General features: G+C 45.5%; 1 protein-coding gene across 1 annotated transcript; it reads left to right on the top strand.

Annotated features, from left to right (window-relative positions):
* Positions 1 to 20799: 20799 nt before the first annotated feature.
* LOC138293973 (C-type lectin domain family 2 member D-like) lies at positions 20800 to 21483 on the top strand. Its single transcript, XM_069233233.1, has one exon. It carries the CDS (start codon positions 20800 to 20802, stop codon positions 21481 to 21483), a length of 684 nt encoding a protein of 227 aa, XP_069089334.1.
* The last annotated feature ends 1496 nt before the right edge of the window (positions 21484 to 22979 follow it).

Raw genomic sequence — 22979 nt, 5'->3', positions numbered from 1 at the left:
CAGAAGGAGCCCATGCAGCACACAGGAGAAGGGTCTCATGCCGCAGGAGAACCACGCATAGGGCTGTGCATCACAGGAAGGAGTGCTGGAGCTGCACAATGCCTGACGGTCCCTTGGAGGAAATGCAAACAATCCTTGGCAAGAGACGCCGTGCATAGGTGTACTGTCCCGCGTGGAAAGGCAAGGGCTTACCTGAACCAAAGTTGGACAGCTGACAGAGAGGCCCAAGAGGACTACTATGGACCACCACCCATGTTGCAGGATCCATGCAGCTCAGAATGAGAGGACATCCATGCATCCGGTTGTCATTACAGTAGGTGCTTGCGAATGCAGGGGAGTGACTCTTTCACTCCAAGGTAGATTCCTTCTTCATTCTTGTGCAGACTGAAGACTTGCCACCCTCAGAAGATGCACAAATGGGGAAATGTTGCAGAAGTTGGAAGGAGCTGTGGAAACCATGTTGCAAGAAGAGTCTTCTTTGTGGATGCAGATTGTCGGTCCCTGAAGGGTCCAGTCATGGTTCCAGTGGCTAGAAGAAGAAGTGGAGGTTTCAGAGGAGTCCTGCTGGAATCGTGCAAGCCGAATGTGAGGATCCACTCAAGAGAGAGACCCTAAATAGCCCTCAAAGGGGGATTGGTCACCTAGCCAGGTGACCAGCTGTCAGGAGGGGGGCTCTGACATCACCTGCCTGGCCACTCAGATGCTTCCAGAGGTCCCTGCCAACCTTGGATTCAAGATGGCAGAACCCAGAGACCCTCTGGAGGAGCTCTTGGCACCTCCCCTTTCCATTGACCAGTTTTGTGCCAATGCAGTGCCCTTCAAAGCATACCAGTGGCTTGGGGAGGCTACCCCATCCTAAGCTATGCAACACCTATTTCCAAAGGGAGAGGGTGTTACTCCCACTCTCCCAAAGGAAGTCATTAGTTCTGCCTTCCTAGGCTTGAGCTGTTCAAGCAGCAGGAGGGCAGAAACCTGTCTGAGTGGTGGCAGCAGCTTGGGCTGCCCGGAAAACCCTGGAAGACTGGTAGGAGCAATGTTGGGGGACCTCTAAGGAGCCCCCTGAATACATGGAATCATATTTCCAATACTGGCAACAGTATTGGGTTATGATTCTGACATGTTTGACCCCAAACATACCTAGATTTGGAATTACCGTTTGTAGCTGAACATAGGTAGTGATGTGTAAAATGGCATCCCTACACTCACGAAGTCCATGAAAATGGCAATGGAGTTCATGGAGGCACTTCTGCTAGTGGCGGGGTGCCCTCCCACACAGGTACTTGCACCCTGCCCTCTGGGCTAGGAGGGCCTGCCATAGGGGTGATTTACAGTGACCTGGTGCAGTGAGGTATGGGAAAAGGGGTGCATGCACTCTTTCACACAGGCTGCAATGGCAGGCCTGTAGAACACTTTGCATGGGCTCCTCATGGGTGGCATAATACATACTGCAGCCCATGGGGATCCCCTGGTACCCCAGTGCCCTGATTACCTGTGTACCATATAGTAGGGACTTACATGGGGGCATGAGGGCACCAGTATGCCAAATGTGGAGTGAAAATAGAACAGGTTACCAAGTTAGATAAGAGAGAGCATAATCACTGGGTTCTTGGTTAGCAGGATCCCAGTGAACACAGTCAAACACAATGACAACAGGGAGAAAATGGGGGTAACTGTGCCAAGAAAGAGAGTACTTTCCTAGATCGACGCTTGAGGTTTTGGATATCCTTTTGTTGACATCACCCCTGGTAGGCCGAATGATGTCTTAAACATTGAAAATCTATTGAGAGAAAAAACTGTGGGCCGTATTTATACTCCGTTTGCGCCGAATTTGCGTCGTTTTTTTCGACGCAAATTCGACGCTAAACTAACGCCAACTAACGCCATATTTATACTATGGCGTTAGAGGCGAATAGCGCCAAAGTTCCCGGAATGTGCGTCATTTTTTAGCGTGAACCCCTTCCTTGCGTTAATGATATGCAAGGGAGGCGTTCCCGTCTAAAAAATGACTCCCAGGCCTTTACGTGGTATTTATACTCCCGGGCAAAAGAGACGCCCGGGAGTGGGCGTGGCTAAAAACGGCGCATTTGCGCCGCTTTTTAACGCCTGGGTCAGGCATGGCGTTAAGGGACAAGTGGGCTCAAAATGAGCCCAGAGTGCCCTCCCCTGCTCCCAGGGACCCCCCCTGCCACCCTTGGCCACCCCAGGAGGACACCCAAGGCTGGAGGGATCCACCCCAGGGACATTCAGGTAAGTATTTTTTTATTTTTTTTTAATAATTTTTTTTGGCATAGGGGGGCCTGATTTGTGCCCCCCTACATGCCACAATGCCCAATGACCATGCCCAGGGGACATAAGTCCCCTGGGCATGGCCATTGGGCAAGGGGGCATGACTCCTATCTTTACAATGATAGGAGTCATGTTGATGGGGGATGGGCGTCGAAAATAAATGGCGCAAGTCGGGTTACGACGATTTTTTCGACGTAACCTGACTTGCCCCATTTTAAGACGCCCATGCGCCATTTTCCCCCTACGCCGGCGCTGCCTGGTGTACGTGTTTTTTCTCGCGCACACCAGGCAGCGCCGGTCTGCTTGCGCCGGCTAACGCCATTCAATAAATACGGCGCCCGCATGGCGCTTCAGAATGGCGTTAGCCGGCGCAAAACTTTTTGACGCTAAACTGCGTTAGCGCAGTTTAGCGTCAAAAAGTATAAATATGGGCCTGTATATTTGTTTTAGACCAGAAATCCTTTCACCTCATTTATGCATAGTTCATATTTTTATATATTTTTGAAGACATGATTCCTGATAGGCTTAATGATATTTTTAAGCAGTTTATATGTCAACACAGAAGACTGTATCTGATACTTTTGTTAAAGAAAACTTTCTTAGAACTCAGGCTGAAGGGGTAGTAGGTAAGAATTAGGAAGTTTGAAAGGCAGTTTTTGTTGGAATTGCAGACTGATATCCCTTCACTCTGTCTATCCAGTTTCAGTCTTTCAATATAAGTTATAATGTCCTGATGTGATATTTAGACCTTTATGAAAAATGATAGCCAAAGTACAGTATGTTCTACAAGAAACTGATATCTGTCCAGCTTTAAAGTTTGTAATCTAAGGGGTTTATTTAAACTTTTTGGTGCAAAACTGCGCTAATGCAGTTTTACACCAAAAAGTTTACAGCCGGCTTGCGTCATTCCTGAGTGCCGGGTGCCATATTTATGGAATGGCGCAAGCTGGCGCTAAGCTTGGGCTAGTGTCAACAAAAGTGACGCTAGCCGGGTGAGGGTAGCAGTATGGGAATAGAAGGTTGTGTGTAAAAAAATGACGTTACGCTGGTTAGGGGCAAACAAAAATGCAGCTAACCATCCCTGCATCATTTCCAGGTGCACAACCATCCTAAAACATGACTCTGTCTTAGAAAAGACAGAGTCATGCCCACAACCCCAATGGTCAGCCAGGGGACCAGTGTCCCCTTGGCATGGCCATTGTACCTAGTGCCATGCAGGAGACCCCTTGTTGAACCCCCAATGGCACTTTAAAACAAATAACAAAAATACTTACCCATACTTACCCTACTTACCTCGGATGGGGTCCCCCATCCTCTTGTCTTGGTGGGGGTGTTCCTAAGGCTTGGGGTGGGCACCTGTGGACCCATTCCATGGTGTTTGACCATGGAAATGGGTCCACAGGTCCCTTAACACCTGGTCTGACCCAGGTGTTAAATAATGGCTCTAAGCAAGCTTAACGCCATTATTTGGGACAGCCTCCCTCCCGTGCATCATTTTAGCACTGGGGATAAATACGGCGCTATTGCGTCATTTTTGGATGGGAACGCCTACCTTGCATCTCATTGACGCAAGGTGGGGATTACACATCTAAAAATGGTGCAAACTTAAATATTGTGACGCTAGACAGTCTTAGCCTCAAAATATAAATATAGAGTTAAGTTTGCGCCGAATTTGCGTAAAAAAATGACAAATTCGGCATGAACAGAGTAAAAATATGCCCGCAAGTGTCCAAATTTGTTCCATGTGCTCTGCATCGTTGAAACATTGCTATAATGTATTTATCTCTCTTCTGTATGAGCAATGTAGAGAATACATTTGATTTACAGCTTTGATGGGAAATATTTTGGTAACTTTTTTAAATTATCTTATCAAAAGACACATTTTTAGAATCTGGCAGAGTTAAGTACAGAAATCGCTCGGATTGGATTTCAGTTGTAGGTGAGAAAGAGCAATCTTCAAACTCATGGTTCTATGTATAAATCAGTCCAAATATGTGATCAATATTTAAATCCTCGTCTTCTAAAACTCGAGGCATCACCATAATAAATTCCTGTGCATCTTGTTGAGCATTTAGAGTAAATACTACGGATCCACTATATTTGTCTACTAGTTGTCAAATGTCTGAAGCAGAATGTATTGCAGTTCTGTCATGAGAAGGCAATAACATACTGCTGTGCACAGTGTGTCCCTGGATTTTTCTTGGATTGCATTTACAACATGTGGTAAACGGAAGAGAACATTGAGAACAACATTCGCATGGCAGTTTACACCAGTAGCGTTATCCAACCGATAACCTACAATATCTCCATCCTTATCCAGTTTTATTTTCTTGACACTTTCTTCTTTAGCTTTCCTTTTGGTCTTTTCTATAATCTGTTTTGTCAGTTTCCGCTTAGGACATAATACCCATTTTTCATAAATAGGCTACTGTCCTAAATGAGGAGCATATCTACTTCTTAATCTTTTTTACTCTCTCATGCAATTTGCATCTGTACTAAGGCCCATATTTATACTTTTTGACGCTAAACTGCGCTAACGCAGTTTAGCGTCAAAAAATTTTGTGCCGTCTAACGCCATTCTGAAGCGCCATGCGGGCGCCGTATTTATGGAATGGCGTTAGCCGGCGCAAGCAGACCGGCGCTGCCTGGTGTGCGTGGAAAAAAGCCACGTACACCAGACAGCGCCGGCGTAGGGGGAAAATGGCGTATGGGCGTCTTAAAATGGGGCAAGTCAGGTTACGTCGAAAAAATCGTCGTAACCCGACTTGCGCCATTTTTTTTCGACGCCCATCCCCCATCAACATGACTCCTATCATTGTAAAGATAGGAGTCATGCCCCCTTGCCCAATGGCCATGCCCAGGGGACTTCTGTCCCCTGGGCATGGTCATTGGGCATAGTGGCATGTAGGGGGGCACAAATCAGGCCCCCCTATGCCACAAAAAATAAAAAAATAAAAACTTACCTGAACTTACCTTAATGTCCATGGGATGGGTCCCTCCGTCCTTGGGTGTCCTCCTGGGGTGGCCAAGGGTGGCAGGGGGGGTCCCTGGGGGCAGGGGAGGGCACTCTGGGCTCATTTTGAGCCCACTTGTCCCTTAACGCCATGCCTGACCCAGGCGTTAAAAAGCGGCGCAAATGCGCCGTTTTTGGCCACGCCCACTCCCGGGCGTCATTTTTGCCCGGGAGTATAAATACCACGTAAAGGCCTGGGAGTCATTTTTTAAGACGGGAACGCCTCCCTTGCATATCATTAACGCAAGGAAGGGGTTCACGTTAAAAAATGACGCACACTCCGGGCACTTTGGCGCCCGAAGCGTCTAACGCCATAGTATAAATATGGCGTTAGTTGGCGTTAGTTTAGCGTCGAATTTGCGTCGAAAAAAACGACGCAAATTCGGCGCAACCAGAGTATAAATACGGCCCTAAGTTACTTCTTATCAAAATCAACCAGAAACAAACCAGATAATGTTCAAATGTGTGACAATGCTACTTATGACAATCCTTCTTTAAAAACGGTAGTTCCGATAATTATAAATGCAGAATTAACACTTAGGCCTTGAGACTTGTGGATCGCTGCGGCATACGCAAGACAAACTGGAAACTATTTTTGTCAGACATACAAATCTTTCACAAGCAAAAAGCGTACAACACATCATCCAATTTGCTTCACACCATCAACCTGATCAAACTTTCGGGCTAAAAATTCAACTTCTTCACAGTTAGGAAAATTAATGAAATCAACAACTTTACCAATCCTTCTACATTTAAATTACATCTTAGAATTACTCTATAGTATTTGCAGATATGTTAATACTTCTCTAGTCCAGCAGTCCTGAATACAGATTTCTCCAAAAGAGATTAATTTATCTTGTAATCAGCAGAACAGTTACACAGTGGTGTTCTGTTTTGTCAATAGCAGTAATTTCCAAAATGTTTGCATTCTCACATTTTAGTAATTCTTCATTAAATGCTGCATACTCTTGAAGTGTAGGCATCTATGAAACACTGGGCCGAATTTAAGAAACATGGCACTGCATCAAATGCAGCACCACTTTTCTTGTGCCCCCTGGGCCCCCTAACGCCACCATGTGTGTGTTGTATTAATGATACAGCGCACCATAGCGGTATTAGGGCCCGTATTTATACTCCGTTTGCGCCGAATTAGCGTCGTTTTTTTCGACGCAAATTCGGCGCAAAACTAACGCCATATTTATACTTTGGCGTTAGACACGTCTAGCGCCAAAGTATGGGCAAATAGCGTCATTTTTTTGCGTGAACGCCTTCCTTGCGTTAATGAGATGTAAGGAAGGCGTTCCCGTCTAAAAAAATGACGGCGACGCAAATGCGTCGTATTTATACTCCCGGGCAAAAGTCACGCCCGGGAGGTGGCGGGTCAAAAAACCCTGCATTTGCGCCACTATTTAACGCCTGGGTCAGGGTAGGCGTTAAGGGGCCTGTGGGCTCAAAATGAGCCCACAGGTGCCCTCCCCTGCCCCCAGGGACCCCCCCTGCCACCCCTGCCCACCCCAGGAGGACACCCAAGGATGGAGGGACCCACCCCAGGGACATTCAGGTAAGTTCAGGTAAGTATAATTTTTTATATTTTTAAATTTTTTTTGGGTGGCATAGGGGGGCCTTATTTGTGCCCCCCTACATGCCACTATGCCCAATGACCATGCCCAGGGGACATAAGTCCCCTGGGCATGGCCATTGGGCAAGGGGGCATGACTCCTGTCTTTACTAAGACAGGAGTCATTTAAATGGCGTCTGGGCGTCGAAAATAATGGCGCAAATCGGGTTGAGGCGATTTTTTTGCCTCAACCTGACTTGCCCCATTTTAAGACGCCCTAACGCCATTTTCCCCCTACGCCGGCGCTGCCTGGTCTACGTGTTTTTTTTCCACGCACACCAGGCAGCGCCGGTCTGCTAGCGCCGGCTAACGCCATTCCATAAATACGGCGCCCGCATGGCGCTTCAGAATGGCGTTAGACGGCGCTAAATTTTTTGACGCTAAACTGCGTTAGCGCAGTTTAGCGTCAAAAAGTATAAATATGGGCCTAGGAACAATAGCATCAACATTTTTGATGCTATTGTTGCACTTTGGTCCACTACCGTCAGAAATTGTGACGCTAGTGGAGCAAAGTGCAAGGAGGCCCCTTGATTACAATGGGTGCATCCTTTCAACGCCTGCTTTCAGCAGGCATTAAAAACGACACCAAATATGGCGAATTAAATCTTGTAGATTTCACGACACCATTTTTGCAGGCCTCTTTGAGCCGGAACGCACCTTTGCATACATTATGCATGGCACATGCATGATGTGGCGCAAAGGGTTACAAAGTGGTTCAATGCATGCATTGCACCACTTTGTAAATATGGAGCTGGGAAAAGGCCACCTTAGCGCCGCCTTAGTGTAAAAAAGATTAAGCTAAGGGAGCACTAAAGTGGCACAAGGGGCTCTTAAATCGGCCCCTTTAAAAAAGTTTTTCATTAGCTCTGCTGCCATCTTCTTAGAGGAAAACAATTTCTTAATAAGTCGACTTTCCAACATCAGTCTTCCCTCCTCTGTCAGAACTCTTACTCTAATGTCCTTTAAAATGATTCTATACTCCTGGTCATAGGTTTTACGCATATTTTTAGCAAGTTCCTTGTATTGAAAATATTGCCAAATGTTTACATTGCCAATACTTCCCAATGCGTTTCAAGTCTGTTCATGTGAGTTTTAAAAACAGCCTGTTCTTTTACAGTAGTAAGTTGAAGAAGGTCTCCAAAACAATTAAATGTGTTCCTCCAAACAAAATGTCATATTCCGTTTTGAGTATCTGTTGCATTCTCAGATCAACAAAGACAAGCATGAGATTAGAAACCATGCTCACCTAATCAATAATTAAAAGCTTATTTTTCTTCAGTACTCTTGCTACCTCATGACAATCTTCACCAGATAACTTCTGGTATTCCAGTTTATTGTCACCACTCCATGCACACCGCCATCACTTTCTTTTTAACAACAGTAACTAATTATAAATAAGTACAAAACTACAAACACAAAAGCTCTAATGGGTGGAGGCAGGAGCATCTATCCTGGGTGACCTATTTGAGGCTGAGACACTCCTCCCTTTTGAAGAATTCCGAATGACATATGACCTGCCTAGAGGTCATTTCTTAATACATAAAGCAGTGGCGACCGCAGTGCAAAACATTGGGGGACAGCTATGGAACAGCCACCACACCATAAGACCTGCCAATATTTTATCACATCAGCTGGTATTTTTAAGGCTGTCACTTGCTTATATAGATCAATATGAGGGACCTGCGCCTACCTCCGACTACTCTTCGGTTAAAGAAGGAAGTGGATGTGGGGAGTCCCGTACCAGACCAGGACTGGACCAAAATATTAGAGAGGGTTCCCAAAGTGTTGAGGAACGCTCGCTTTCAGCTGATAACTTTTTATGTGATACACGGGACATATCTGACACTGAGACAAATGAATCTGTATTTTGATACCTCCAGTGCAAATGCCCACGGTGAGGGGAGGAGGGAGCTGAGTTCTTGCATATGTTTTGGTCTTGCATGACGCTCACACTCTGTTGGGAGGAAATAACTGCTATTCTTGCTGATGACGTTGAGAGTGGTCCCATGCGCTCCACAACATTGCATTTAAGCTGATTCCCACACACTACTAAAGACAAAGCCACAAGCAGGTTTCAGCACCTGGCATTCCTCGCGAAGCGGGAGATTACCCGGAAATGGAAAGCTCAGAATGGTCTCCGGGTGGGACTATGACGAAGGAACTCGAGAAAGGGGCTGGTCATGAAGGAGCAGTGCTGCTAAGAGAAGCAGGAGGTGGCCGGGGCTCAGTGGAAATGGCCAGAGCCTTGGAAACGTCAGTGGATAGTATAAAGCACCCAGATCCCTCTCCACTGGGAACTCCGGCTGGAACCCACTAATAGCAGGCACTTCAGTGCTTAATTTGTGTTGGTGGTTTCCGGTGCTGGGCACCGGCACTTATTTTTGAGGGCCGGCACTTATTTTTCTGCCTGAAGTATTTACTGGGAGCAAAAGACACACATAGGAAAGTTGGACGAAGAGAAAAACAAAAAAGCGTCACAAAAGGAGAAAGCAGAAAGCTGCAAGAGTGAGCTTAAGGGGCAGGGAGTGGCTGTAAATGGATTAGAGAGGCCAGAGATGGCTTCAGGGTTACACTGCCTCAGTGTTCGCACATTCAATTGCAGCAGCCGCGACTTTCAGAGGAGAGCTTTGGGCACCGGCACATTTTTATTTACAAATTAAGAACTGAAGCACTTATATCACAAATTTCTAGTACCCCTACCACAACAAAGGTTATGTATGTCGCCCATGGAAAAGGCCTTCGATGATTGCAGAGGTCCTTGGTATAGAACCAGTAGACCACACACTGGCCACACCATCAACCAACAGTGATATCGGGCGGCAGGACAGGGAGTCGGGTAGCAATGTTTTGACGGTATTGGTGAATCTGTAATAATATCTGTACAATTGCACCCTTCCAATCTACCAGGAATGGTTGATGTTTTATATCCCTGAAAATCAATAAAATCTGTTTAAAAAAAAAGCCCTGAGGCGCTCCCATGGTATTATGCGGGTCAGTCTTTTGGGAACTTGTAGGAGTTTTCATCTTTCTGAGCGCAAAGTGGCTTTGTAGATATGGGCTTGCAGCCTGCGCTATGCGTGCAGCAACAAAAGAGATGCTCCAGAAGCACAAGCCGCTTGAACATATGGGCCCCTGTTTCCTTTTTTTTAGTAAATAAGGCTTTGGGTCAAAAACATAGGGTGGTTGCATGGGAACGCCCATGCACCACCCATTAAATGCACCCTTGGCGCTAAGTAATGCAAATGCATTGCTTTACTTTTAAGTGATTTTCCAGCACAAAACAAGTTTTGCGCTGGAATGTAAGGGGCTTATCTACAAGCCCCTTGCGCCGCCGGGGCATCACTTTTTATATGGGAAAAGTGCAAGGGCCTTCCAAATAATCCCTAAATAAATAAAAAAAGATTGCGTTGATTTGTGTCACTTTTGTGATGTAAACATGTGGCAAATTTGTAGTAAATAAACCCTCCAGGGTCTCATTTACAAGGTCCTAGCGGCACACTGTGCTTCAAAGCGTCAGTTTGTTTACGCTCCGGTGGCGCAGTGTGCTAGCCCTTATTTACAAAGCCACGTGGCTTTGCGTGGCCTTGAAAATATGGACCCCTTTCCCGCATACCACTGATTTACAAGTCTGGGAGTGCGTCAGATTCCTATGCTACCTCAGGAGTGGTGTAAGAGTGACGCAACAGGGAGAAATATCTTTACTTCTCCCTCTTTTTTTCATTCTGCAGCACACATAGAAAGAGGAAAACACCTCTTGGGATTGTTTTAGTGCAGGAAGGTGCCCCTTCCTGCACAAAAACAATCATCACCACAATGCAGGAACCCTTGCACCATGGTGCAAGGATGCCTGCGTTAGTGCTAGGCAGCAGTTTGTGTGCCAGTGCAGGGGAAGAGGACAGAAATGTGCCGTATCTTGTAGATATGACGGGTTCATGTCCTTTCTCAGTGGCCTGCGCCACAGGCTGTGCAAATTAGGTCACAGTGTTTTTTCGCATACACACGTCTTCAGACAGCCCTCGGGAGCTTTAATGTTCATGCTTAACAAGGGGCCTAATTTGCTGTGTTGCTTTGACTGGAACTAGTAAATAAATCCCCCAGGCCTTAGTTCGGGTCTGCTGTGTTGCATCAGGATCTACTGGGACAGCTAGGAATGGGGCTTGGTACTGCACCCTTGTGCTACATGTTCAACAGACATATCCAGTAATGTGGAGGATAGTGTAGATTTTCCTAGTTTATGACGGAAAGTCTTAATTTTATTAAAGACACGGAGGCGAGTATTATGCGTTTCTCTTCTCGCTTTATTAACACAGCAGTCAAGAAAGAAACTACAAAACTACAAATCCCATGTGGCTAACCCAGAGAGCCAATGGGATTAGAAACGTAGTACATCATATGTTAACCAATAGGAACACCCTCGTGCCATTGTGATGTCACTTGACTGCAAGCAGCCCTCTTTTCTTGCGAATGAAGTAAATTGTTGAATAATAACGGAAATAAAGAACATAGAATAAACAAAGCCATCAGGAAAGCAAAAACGTCTGAAGAAAAATCCAAAATCCTACAAAGGAAGGAATGCTCCAATAAATCGGGAGAATACGATCCCATGCTTGTGATGAATGAAGTCTTCCCAAGGTGTGAAGAAATCGTACTAGGACCCTGGTTGAGCAGCTGGAACTGTAGCTAGAAGAAAGGGAGGGAGAAAAACAGTGTTTAAACTAGAGGCGGGATAATACTCGCCTCTGTGTCTTTAATAAAATTAAGACTTTCCGTCATAAACTAGGAAAATCTACATTTTATGACAAGACCGGAGGCTCCTATTATGCGAGTTTAAAGCATATTAATTACATTTAGTGAAACATCGTCAACAGGTTTGCAATAAAATACTCTAAAGGTATTGTCATTAGACCAGTCTGCAGATTTCAGAATATCCTCTAAACGGGAGCCTGCCCAAAAGGCTTTGGAGGCCATAGCCCCTCTGGTAGAATGGGCACCAAAACTGGAAATATCGATACCCGCTAGGGACATAATCCACTTGACCCAACGAGCTAAGGTGGCAGATAAAACCGGGTGATAGGGTTTCCTAAAGGAGATAAGAAGTTGGGAAGAGGATGTTCTCAAATCTGCAGTTTTCTGTTCATAAACTTTAAGACATTGGCCCACACATAATTTGGGATGCTGTGGGAAATATGGATAAAAAACTGACGACAAACTGGTCTTTGTACGTCGTACAACCGAAAATAGCACTCCTGTAGGGGTGAACTGTCGGTTGGAGACGTCCAAAGCCTTTACATCTGATAAACGTTTGATGGAAACTAGACACAGTAACATTGTTAACTTAGCAGATAACATCTTTAGAGAAAGAAAAGGATTATCCGGTAAAGAAATCACAAATTTTAGAACGATATTAACGTCCCATAATTGGTTATATTTAGGTAAAGGAGGTTTGGAAAATTTTACTCCCTTTAATAATCTGGACACCAGCGGATGTTCGCCTATCGGTTTCCCATTGACATGGATATGGTTAGAAGAGATAGCTGACCTATAAAGGTTGACAGTACGGAAAGCTTTACCTTTACTGGCTTCTGCGGCCAGGAAATTAACAACAAAGATTACATCTGCTGAAAAGGGATCAAGATGCCTTTCCAAACACCAGCCGTCCCATAAAGACCAGGCTGACTTGTAGGCTTTTTTGGTACCAGGGGCCCAGGAGTTTGAGATATACTGGGAAGCTTCTGACGAAATGATAGGGAAAGGTTGGGAATTCCTGAGATCTTCCAAGCGGATAGAGTAAGAATGTTGTCCACAATGAGGGGATGAGGACGCAGGAGAGGGTCCAACAGTAATTTTGGGAAGGACGGAATTAACAATGGAAAATCCACCGATAGTTCCAGAAGGGACGGAAACCATACTTGGGATTGCCAAAACGGAACAATGAGAATAAGAGAAGCGTGTTGACGTCTGGCATGAGCTAGGACCCTGTTGATCATGATAAAGGGGGGAAAGGCATAATTGAGGGAATGAGACCAATCCTGTAAGAAGGCATCTGATGCCAAGGCTAAGGGATCCGGGCGCCAACTGTAAAATTGGGGAAGTTGAGTGTTCAGTCGAGATGCGAAGAGATCTATCGAGAACGGGCCCCATAAGGAATGAATCTTGTGAAAAATTGAAGAGTGAATTCTCCAATCGTTGGAATCTCGTAGATGACGAGAATGCCAGTCTGCGACCGAATTGAGAGCTCCTGGAAGGTATTCTGCCTGTACCGAAAGATGGTTTGAAAGGCAATATTCCCAAAAACTCTTGGCCAAATCCGCTAGAGGTTTGGATTTTGTGCCTCCAAGATGATTTATGTACCTTACTGCAGAAATATTGTCCATCCTGAGGAGTATTGCACAGTGCACTTTGTGCTTTGCCAGGCTTTTGATTGCAAAGGAGCCGGCAAGCATCTCTAAACAATTGATATGCAATTTGGACTCCTCTGAAGACCATGTACCTCCAGTCGAGATGGGACCACACCGGGCCCCCCAGCCTAGACGACTTGCATCGGATTCTAACACAAGATCTGGGGCTGATGGAAAGATACTTTTCCCGTTCCAGGCATCCAAATGGTCTATCCACCATTGAAGCTCTGTGCGGGACTCCATATCTAAGGGAATGAGGTCGGAGTATGCTAGACCCTTCCTCAAGTGTTGAATCTTTAGTCTTTGAAGGGAACGATAGTGAAGGGGACCTGGAAAGATTGCCTGTATGGAAGAGGACAGAAGGCCTACTATTCGAGCCAAAGTCCTGAGAGAGATAAGAGAACTGCGAAGGACTTGTAGAATCTCTGACTTTATGGATCTTATTTTTGCGGAAGGAAGAAGCAGAGTGGCTGAGATGGAATTGATTTGAAATCCCAAGAACTCTAAGGTTTGGGAAGGCACTAGGAGAGATTTTTCTCTGTTTATTATGAAACCCAGATTCTCTAGAAGTGAGCTGGTTGTTTGTAAGTGTAGAAGGAGAGTCTGAGGAGCTTGACTTAAAATGAGGATGTCTAAGTAAATTAAGAGCCTTATGCCCTGGGATCTTAGGAAAGCCACGACAGGCTTCAGGAGCTTGGTGAAGCACCAAGGGGCGGAAGATAGCCCGAAGGGTAGAGAAGTAAAGTGATAAGTTTGGTCGAGCCAGTGGAACTGAAAGAATTTCCTGGAGTCTGGATGAATAGGAATCACTAAATAGGCGTCCTGCAGATCCAGTCTGACCATCCAGTCGTTTTGAAGGAGTATATCTCTGAGGTGGAGAATTGTTTCCATTTTGAAATGTCTGTATACTACAAATCGATTGAAATGTTTTAGATTGATGACTGGACGCATCTTTTTGTTCTTCTTTTGAACAAGGAAAATTGGGCTGGTAAATCCCGAAGGATGGGGTTGGGCAATAGAGATTGCTTGTTTTTGCAAAAGAGAGCTTACTTCGAGAGATATTAGGTGGGTCATTTCTGTGGAAAAATGGGGAAGAGGAATGGAGAACGTTTGCACTGGGGTAGAATAAAGATCTATCATGTAACCCTGTACAGTATTTAGTACCCACACATCCGCAGTAATTGTTAACCAATTTGAAAGAAAATGGAAAATGCGACCCCCTGTTGGAAAGGAACCAACTTGAGGGCTTACCTGTTGGATTGACGGTCTTATTGTGTCTAAAGGATCTGGCACGATAACCTCTGCCGCGCTGGGGATAGAATTGCGGTCTGAAGTCTTGTTGGTAAGAACCGTAGTACCCTCTGGAGCCTTGGGTGGTGTTACCTCGGCCGGTAAAGCGGCCCCTGCCTCTACCGGCCCTGGCAAAAACACGTTGGCTGAACATTTTTCTCATGGACTGTTGTGCTTTGTCCAAAGAAGTAAAGGTGGCAACATATTTGCTGACGTCTTTGATGAACGAGTCCCCAAAGAGTTGTCCCTCAGTGTGAATCTGAGGTTGAACCGTGGCCAAGTTGATTAATTTAGGGTCTAATTTTATAAGGAGACCCTTCCGTCTCTCGTGTATTAGGGAAGCGTTAGCATTGCCCAGCAGACAAAAACAACGTTGGATCCACAAAGAAGTTCTTCTGGATCCAAGAAACTACCATCCAGTCTAGCCGTTTCAACCATGTCAAAAATTCTGGTAAGTGGACCAATGACGTCCAACAGTTTGTCCTGACAGGACGACCATGCTTTGTCTACCCCTTTGCGAGGGTCTTTGCCCTGTTTGTTGAAAAAGGTCAACATCTGTTGATCGATTGAAGGGGTAGAAGTAGCATTATGTGGAAGCACGGGGCGAGGGCATTCTGATTTAAGTTTAGCTCTGGTTTGCTTGTCAAGGGGAGAAAATAATTTTTGAGCCACGTAACGACCAACATGGTCGGCAGGGAACCATTCCGTGGAATTGGGACAGAGTATGTGGGAAGGGTCAAACATGGGAAAGCCTTCTGCATCAAAGAGAGTAGGGGAAACATAGGGAACTTTAGGCTTCTTATGAGGGGGAGGTGAAAAGGAATCGGTATCATCTTGATCAGATACCACGTAATCGGAATCCGCATCAGGGATATCATCGTCTGAGTCAGGAGTAGATGCAGAGGGTACGGGTAGGGAAATATTGCGTTGTTTTGCTGTTCGTTTTAGGGAAAGTTTAGGAACCATATTATTATACTCCTTGGCAGGAGCCTTGTGAGGAACCGCGTCCTCTGTCATATGTGAGGTAAACTCACTCTCCATTTGAGTCGAACCCGTAGGGTTGACAGGCTGGCGTTGACTGCATTCCCCCGCAGACTGGGCCGAAGATTTTGATAATAAATTAGAAAAATTTGATTCTACATTTTTTGATAGTTTTTGCATGGATGACGCCATAGCCTGTTGAACAGAACTCTTTATAAAATTTCGAAGTTCATTTCTAATATCCTCAATATCATTGGGCACACCTTGTTCCCCAGAGGAAGTATTAGATTCCATATTAATATTTATCTTCTTTAAAATTCAAATAAGGAAAACAACTCCTGAGAAAAAACAATTGAAGTTAATAGGAAATGACTTGAAAAGGATGCAGACAACCGGGGGTTAACAGAGCAGGAAACATCAATTGAGCTATGGAAACCAAAACCCCTCCTATCGGAGGGCGGGCCCAAAGGAGGTGTTGACAGCAAAGGGAAAAAACAACTTGCGTAGGAGGAACGGCTGAGGCAGGTAATTTGAAGCCGGCGCGCAGAAATTAGTGGCTTCCTCGCGTCAGGAAGAAAAACCGAGTGACGGTTATTCTCCAGACGCGAGGAAGAGCCTGAGCGCGTCGCGCACACAGCGCGCCTGAAAACCGTTGAATCTTCTGCCTCGGGAACGGTTTAGTCGCCGCCCGAGAGCAGGAAAAAACGGACGCTAGCGCGAGGCAGCGCGAAATAAACAATGCGGCAAACTTGCCGTCTACATAGGACTACACAGATTATAAAAATAATACCATAAATACTACATATCCTCATAAAACGTTTTACAATATCAGAGGAAATAAAAAGAGAACTTATCCTTGACTGCAGCAGCAAGAAAAGAGGGCTGCTTGCAGTCAAGTGACATCACAAGGGCACGAGGGTGTTCCTATTGGTTAACATATGATGTACTACGTTTCTAATCCCATTGGCTCTCTGGGTTAGCCACATGGGATTTGTAGTTTTGTAGTTTCTTTCTTGACTGCTGTGTTAATAAAGCGAGAAGAGAAACGCATAATAGGAGCCTCCGGTCTTGTCATAAAATTCAGGCGCTTGCTCAGCACAGACATCATGTAAGCACCCTGGTGCTTTCTTCTTTACAGGGACACCTAGTGACAGAGTGCAGTACTGCACACTTGTGGTGTTTTCTCTAGAGAGTAGTTTAGTGACAGGGTGCGGTACTGCACCCTGGTGCTGCAGCCCCCACAGGGTTACTCTTTGTAGTAATGAAGCTCAGCTGCTCTCTCATGTACGCAGATATCCAACCCTTGGCCACTCAGTGCACTCCATCAGGACACCCTCAGCAGAAGCGTGCAGCTATCATCACAGCACACGACCTTGCAGAGCCAGAAGGAGTGAGCAAAGGCACATTCACACTCCAGGCAGTGCAATTCACAAGTGTGTAGTGCTTAAATACACGTTCACTCTCTGGGTGGAGACACTCCATACATAGCAGGAGCAGCATCTGCTTCTAAGCACCTTTGGTAAATATAAATGTTACTATTACTCACTGTAATGTATTGTGTCTCGAGATGCTTCTTGTGCATTGTCACGTTGTTCTGATTTGTAATGTCATGTGCATGGAGCGGACACTGACGAGGGATTTCGACGGGAAGGGAGTCAGTCGCAGTCAGTCTCCGAGCCCTCTGGACGCAGCACGCCGTGGGAGACTAGAACCTGTGAATAAAGAGCTAAATCTGAATCTTGCCTGCATGTATTGCTCTTTACATTTGGCGATGAGCAGACGTCACCCCCCGGCACCTCCACGCAGCAGTGCGAGGGTGTGTGTGTGTGACTAGCATGTGCTTATACTGGAAGAATAGCCTTCCAGCACAAGACTTCATTTAAAACTTCTCCTACTTTGTATGTGTCCCTTACAACGCAGTAAACATGCAAAGCCGGAAATGAAAGGAGAAATGAAAACATTTCTCCTTTTAACGTCTCCTTTCAAATGGCGTTAACTTTTGACATAAAACCCTGTCTACTGTTCTTAATAGGGTTTTGCATCAAAAAGTATGGGTGGTTATGTGAGAACGCCCATGTAACGTCCCCTTGGCACTAAGAAAGGCAAAGCAGTTCTTTGCGCTGCTTTGCATTACTTTTAGGGTACTTTTGATTGCAAAACAAGTTTTGCACTGGAAAGTAAAATAGGAAAAACATTTTGTGTTGGTTTGCAGCACATTTTTTATGCTAACCCAGAGCATTTTTAAATCTACCCCTTCATTTTTATGTGGAAAAGAGGAGCATTGAACCTAAAAATTTACACTTACATTTTAAAGATTTTTCTATATCTGTTAGATGTACGATAAGCAACTAAACAGCATCTTTTTTCTCCTGTAACATTTCATATTGTAGTAATAAATAAGCATTCTCAAAATCTCCAGAGTTTGTTTTGCAGCAGCTGAAAGAGTGCACTTCAGGTCCGATTTGTTGATTTAGGTTTGGTATTTAGGCCCAAATGTATACTTTTTCACGCAAATCTTAGCTAATGCAGTTTTGTGTCAAAAAGTAAAGCGACAGCTTCTGCCATTCCAGAGCACCAGCAGGGCGCCATATTTAAGGAATGGTGCAATCCAGCACAAAGGGTGGGCTAACATCATGGAAAATTACATTAGCCGGGTGGTGGTGGGGGTGGGGGTGGCAGTGGCGGTATGGGGAAGGGGGTTTTGCACTGAAAAATGACATCAGTCTGGTTAGAGTAAAAGCAAATGACTCTAATCAGCCTAGTGTCATTTCTGAGCGCAAAACCTACCATTCCACATGACTCCTGTCTTATTAAAGACAGGAGTCTTACCCACCACCCCAACGGCCAGCACAGGGGACAAGGGTCCCCTGGGCATGGCCATTGCACCCAGTGCCATGTAGGGGGGCGATTTCAGGGCCCCCAGTGGCATTTTTAAAAATAATACAAAATACTTACCTCTACTTACCTGGGATGGGGTCGCCATCCTCTGCTGTCCCTCTGGTGTGGGTGGGGGTGTCGTTGGGGCCTGGGAAGGGCACCTTTGGGCTCTTTCCATGGTGTTCCACCATGGAAATGTGCCCACAGGCCCCTTAACGCCTGCCCTGACCCAGGCGTTAAATAATGGTGCTAAGCAGGGTTAGTGCCTTTATTTAGACCCACCTCCCCACTGTGCACCATTTTTCCACTGCAGGATAAATAAGGCGCCTGGGCCTTAGAGTCATTTTTTGCCCAGGAACTCCTACCTTGTATTTCATTGATGCAAGGCAGTTTCCCACTGGCAAAAAATGACTTTAACTCCAAAACGTTGGCGCTGGACGGGTCTAGCGCCAAAGTATAAATTTAGAGTTAGGTTTGTGTTCGCGTAAAAAAATGACACAAATCCGAATTTGCGACTCGCAAATCCGGATGCAAGATGTTGTCCCAACACCATCTGTGAATCGCAAAGACCCACCTCATTAATATTAATGAGGTGGGTCGCAATTTGCGAACCCCTTGCGATTCGCACCACTCACAGGGATGGTGGCCTGCTGGAGACAGCAGACCACCATGCCTGTGACTGCTTTAAAATAAAGCCGTTTTTTTATTTTATTGCAGCCCGTTTTCCTTAAAGGAAAACGAGTTGCAATACAAACGAAAAAAACAAAACATTTTTGTTTCATTTTTTCAGGGCTATTCACATAGGGGAAGGGGTCCCATGGGGACCCCTTCCCTTTTGCGAATGGGTTACCACCAGTGTGACACTGGTGGTAACTGCGAATTGCTTTCCAACCGCGTTCTTGTTCACAAAGCAATTCTGCATAGCGATGCGAATCGCAAATAGGAAGGGGAACACCCTTGCATATTTGCGACTCGTATTCCCATTTTGCCAGTCGGTAACCAGGTTACCGACTCGCAAAATAGGAATGAGCATCGCAATTTGCTTTTTGCATGTCGAAACAGCAAAATTCGCTGTTTGCGCCATGCAAAAAGTTACGTACATCTGGCCCTTAGATACTTCTGGCATTCCATGGGTGGTACATGGGCGTTCCAGGGCTACCAGCCTTGGTTTTTTACTTAAAACCCTATCTACTAATAATAGTAGACAGCATTTTGCACTAAGAATTACCACTATTTCAAAAACAGGCGTTAAAGAGAAATATTTATCTCATTTCTTTTCCAACTTTTCATGTCTGCTGCACTATACAGCACACATGCAAGGTATGTAAGGTAAAGTCAGCCGAGGTATGGTATTTTGTACTGGAGGGGTAACCTTGCACATTCAGACATCCTCGCACTATGTGTTAAAGGTGTGTGTGGCGCTCAGCAGCATGATTCTGTGCAGGTGGAGAGGGGGGAATAGTGCCAGACATGTTTGTGCTGAGACATGAAATACGAGTCTGTTCAAGTGTTATGGGCAGCTTTAGTACATGTACCACCCATGGACGCTGCTTTGCCTTACTTTCGGGCAGATGAATTCAAAATAAACGAGTTGCGCCAGTTTCCGGTGCAGAATGTTAGTAAATCTGTCCCAAGCTGTTCTGGGGAGATGAAGGTCAGAGCCATTGACAAAGCAGAGATCTCTCGCAAAATGAGTAGAAGTGTGTATTTTTACGTTTTTATGGTAAATAACAACTTGTTACAGGTAAGGTATTACATATATGGTTACAAAGCTGGATACTTTTCACCAAAGTGTGCTATTTCGGCAGGAGCGGCGAAATACCTAAAGCCAAAAAAAGTGTGCTATTTTAATTTTCACCCGCTTCGATCCTCCTCCATGGCAATATAAATGCCCGTGGAGATAGAAAGTGCAGCGTTAAATGCTATCAGTAACAAAAGCCGAGGGCAGAAAGCAGCTTCGAAAAACCCCTAAAAGAATCAGCCTTCCTACCCACAAGCGATATGCGCTTACCCACAATTCTATGCGCAATTTTCACAGACTAAAACATCATACGACATCCGCCATTAGTTTGTAATGTCAAAAAAATACCTCTATTAACCCTGTTTATAGATCGTAGCAGTACATAGAATTTGGTTCATAGTCATAATTTGTTGGGGCGCCGTAGCAAAAAAATGTTTAAGATTGTTTAAGAACCTCTCGGAGAAGCGAAAAGAATAGTCAAAATCATATGAGTTTGGTTGGTTCAAATTCTTGGAAAATGTATCCGAGCGCTGGTGTAAAAAGTTTTTCATTCTGCCAGTTAAACATGTCTCTATACGCACCGGTGGTGCTCGCGATGGAGCCAGACCTGAGGGAAGAGCCCGGCCAAGAAACCTCACCCCGGGCATGTGCGCTGCTAGGGCGGGGGTGGCCGGAGATCACGGCGGCACCACCCTCCGAGGAGGAGCAACAAGTGGCCGTAGCCGCGGTAGAGCCCCGGCCGCCCGCAGAGGGCCTCCCAGCCGCCTCCCGCCGCCGCCGTCTTTGGCGGGTGGTGGCTGCGGCGGTGGCGGTGGTTTTGGGCTCCGTCGTCCTCGCCGCCGTGTTCGCCCTCAGAGCGAGAGAAGACCCCGCGAGTGAGGCGAACCGCACCGACGAGGGCGGCCTTTCCCGCCAGTGCGAGGCAGGATGGACCCTGCGCGAGAGCAGCTGTTTCTTATTCTCTGAAAACGAAGGAAGCTGGACATTTGCCAATGGCAGCTGCGCCTCTCGTTCCTCCAGTCTGGCTGTGATTAAAAGCGACAAAGAGAGAGGGTTCGCCCTCTCTGAGAAGGGGGAGTATGATCGCTGGGTCGGCCTGCGGAGAGATCCGAGCGGGCCCTGGCGGTGGGCCGACGGCAGCGCCCTGGACAGCGGCACCGGCGTCCCCGGCGGCTCGGACTGCGCCTATCTAAACCATCAGGGTCTCAGCAGTGCCCGGTGCTCCTCAACTCGGAGATACATCTGCACCAAACACGCAGAATATATACAGAAGGAATAATTTAAGGCACATAGAGCCAAATGCACAAAGCTTGTTGATTTCTAACATTTAAGACTCTTTTAAACCTGCAAAAGTGATATTTCAACATTGACCTTAATTTAATCAGATAAACATCCTATATTTTTCTAAACCTGTGTGGTGTTTTCACTGTGTTACTGTATGATTTATTGCACAAATACATAACCCAATGCCTTCTAAATTAAGACTGCTCGGTGCCAAGCTACCAGAGGGTGGGCACAGGATAATTTTCATTGTGTGCAACTTACCCTGGCTAGGATTGTGGTCCCTTACTTGGAGAAGGGTGTATATCTCTACCAACTAGAGACCTCATTTCTAACACTAATCTATTTACTGAATCACAAAATAGGGTTGCGAGTCGCAATTAGGAAGGGGCATGCCAAGGGCGTACCTTCCTAATTGCGAGTCGCATCGTTATGTATGATTGTTTTGTGAACGTGGTCACGAAACAATCGCAGTTAACAGCAATTTCAAATTGGTGTTAACCCATTCGGAAACTGACTCATTCCCCTTTATGAATGCATGCAAAAATGTTTTTTTGAGAGCAGCCAGTGGTCTACGGACCACTGCCATGTACCACTGCCTACTCTTAAAAAATTAAACTGAAACGTTTCATTTTTTGTATTTTTAAACGCATCCGGTTTTACTTTAAGGAAAACAAGCTGTGTTTAAAAATAAAAAAAATGCTTTATTTAAAAGCAATCACAGATATGGTTGTCTGCTGACCCCATCAGGCCACCTTCCCTGTGATTTTTGTGATTACCAGTGGAAGACAGAACCTCCACCCACCCCTATTTGTGACATGGTTCAAATGCCAAGGTGAGTCCCTACCATATAACTTTTCATATATAGCATCTTCATTTAGTGGGGTGAACCCCTATCATGCAATTTTATCATGTTTGACTCAATTCAAAATACCACCCCATAACCCAAACGTTTGATGCACTCTTATACACGGTTTTGAATCCATGTCATATAACTTAAATCCCAGGCAGTATCTCCCAAGTGTGTGCTGCATACTGTATTACTCAATGTATACCTCCCATAAGTTCCAAAAATGTGTGCTTATGTCTAACTGAGAATTTAGAATTGCATGTTCTCCTCAGGGACCAGTTAGAAATGGAACAACTGCAAGAAAAATGCATGTTGAAGAATAAGACAATCTTTTTTTTTTTTTTTGTCGGAAGAGAGTGGCAGGTGGAGTGGCCCGTTGATATTGTTGAGCTATACACCTGGGGGTCAATGAGTAGTGGATCCTTCCTTTACTGGCATGGATTAGTGAGATGAGGAAAAAAAAAAAAAAAGAATAAGACAATCTTATTAAGATTCAGACGTTTTGATTGTTTTTTTAAAACTGCTCCACTATCGGCCAGCTAAGATACTCAAATGGCAGGCACTGAAATGCCTCGCCTGTCCTATTCAATTTGCCAAAGGCCCCAGCCTTGCTTTAAATCCTTGAAACAAATGGCTGAAAAACA

This window comes from Pleurodeles waltl, chromosome 4_2, assembly GCF_031143425.1.
Source record: "Pleurodeles waltl isolate 20211129_DDA chromosome 4_2, aPleWal1.hap1.20221129, whole genome shotgun sequence".
In the NCBI taxonomy this organism is placed as follows: Eukaryota; Metazoa; Chordata; class Amphibia; order Caudata; family Salamandridae; genus Pleurodeles; species Pleurodeles waltl.
Note: the sequence above shows the minus strand (reverse complement) of the source record. Positions and strands in the feature narration are given on the sequence as shown.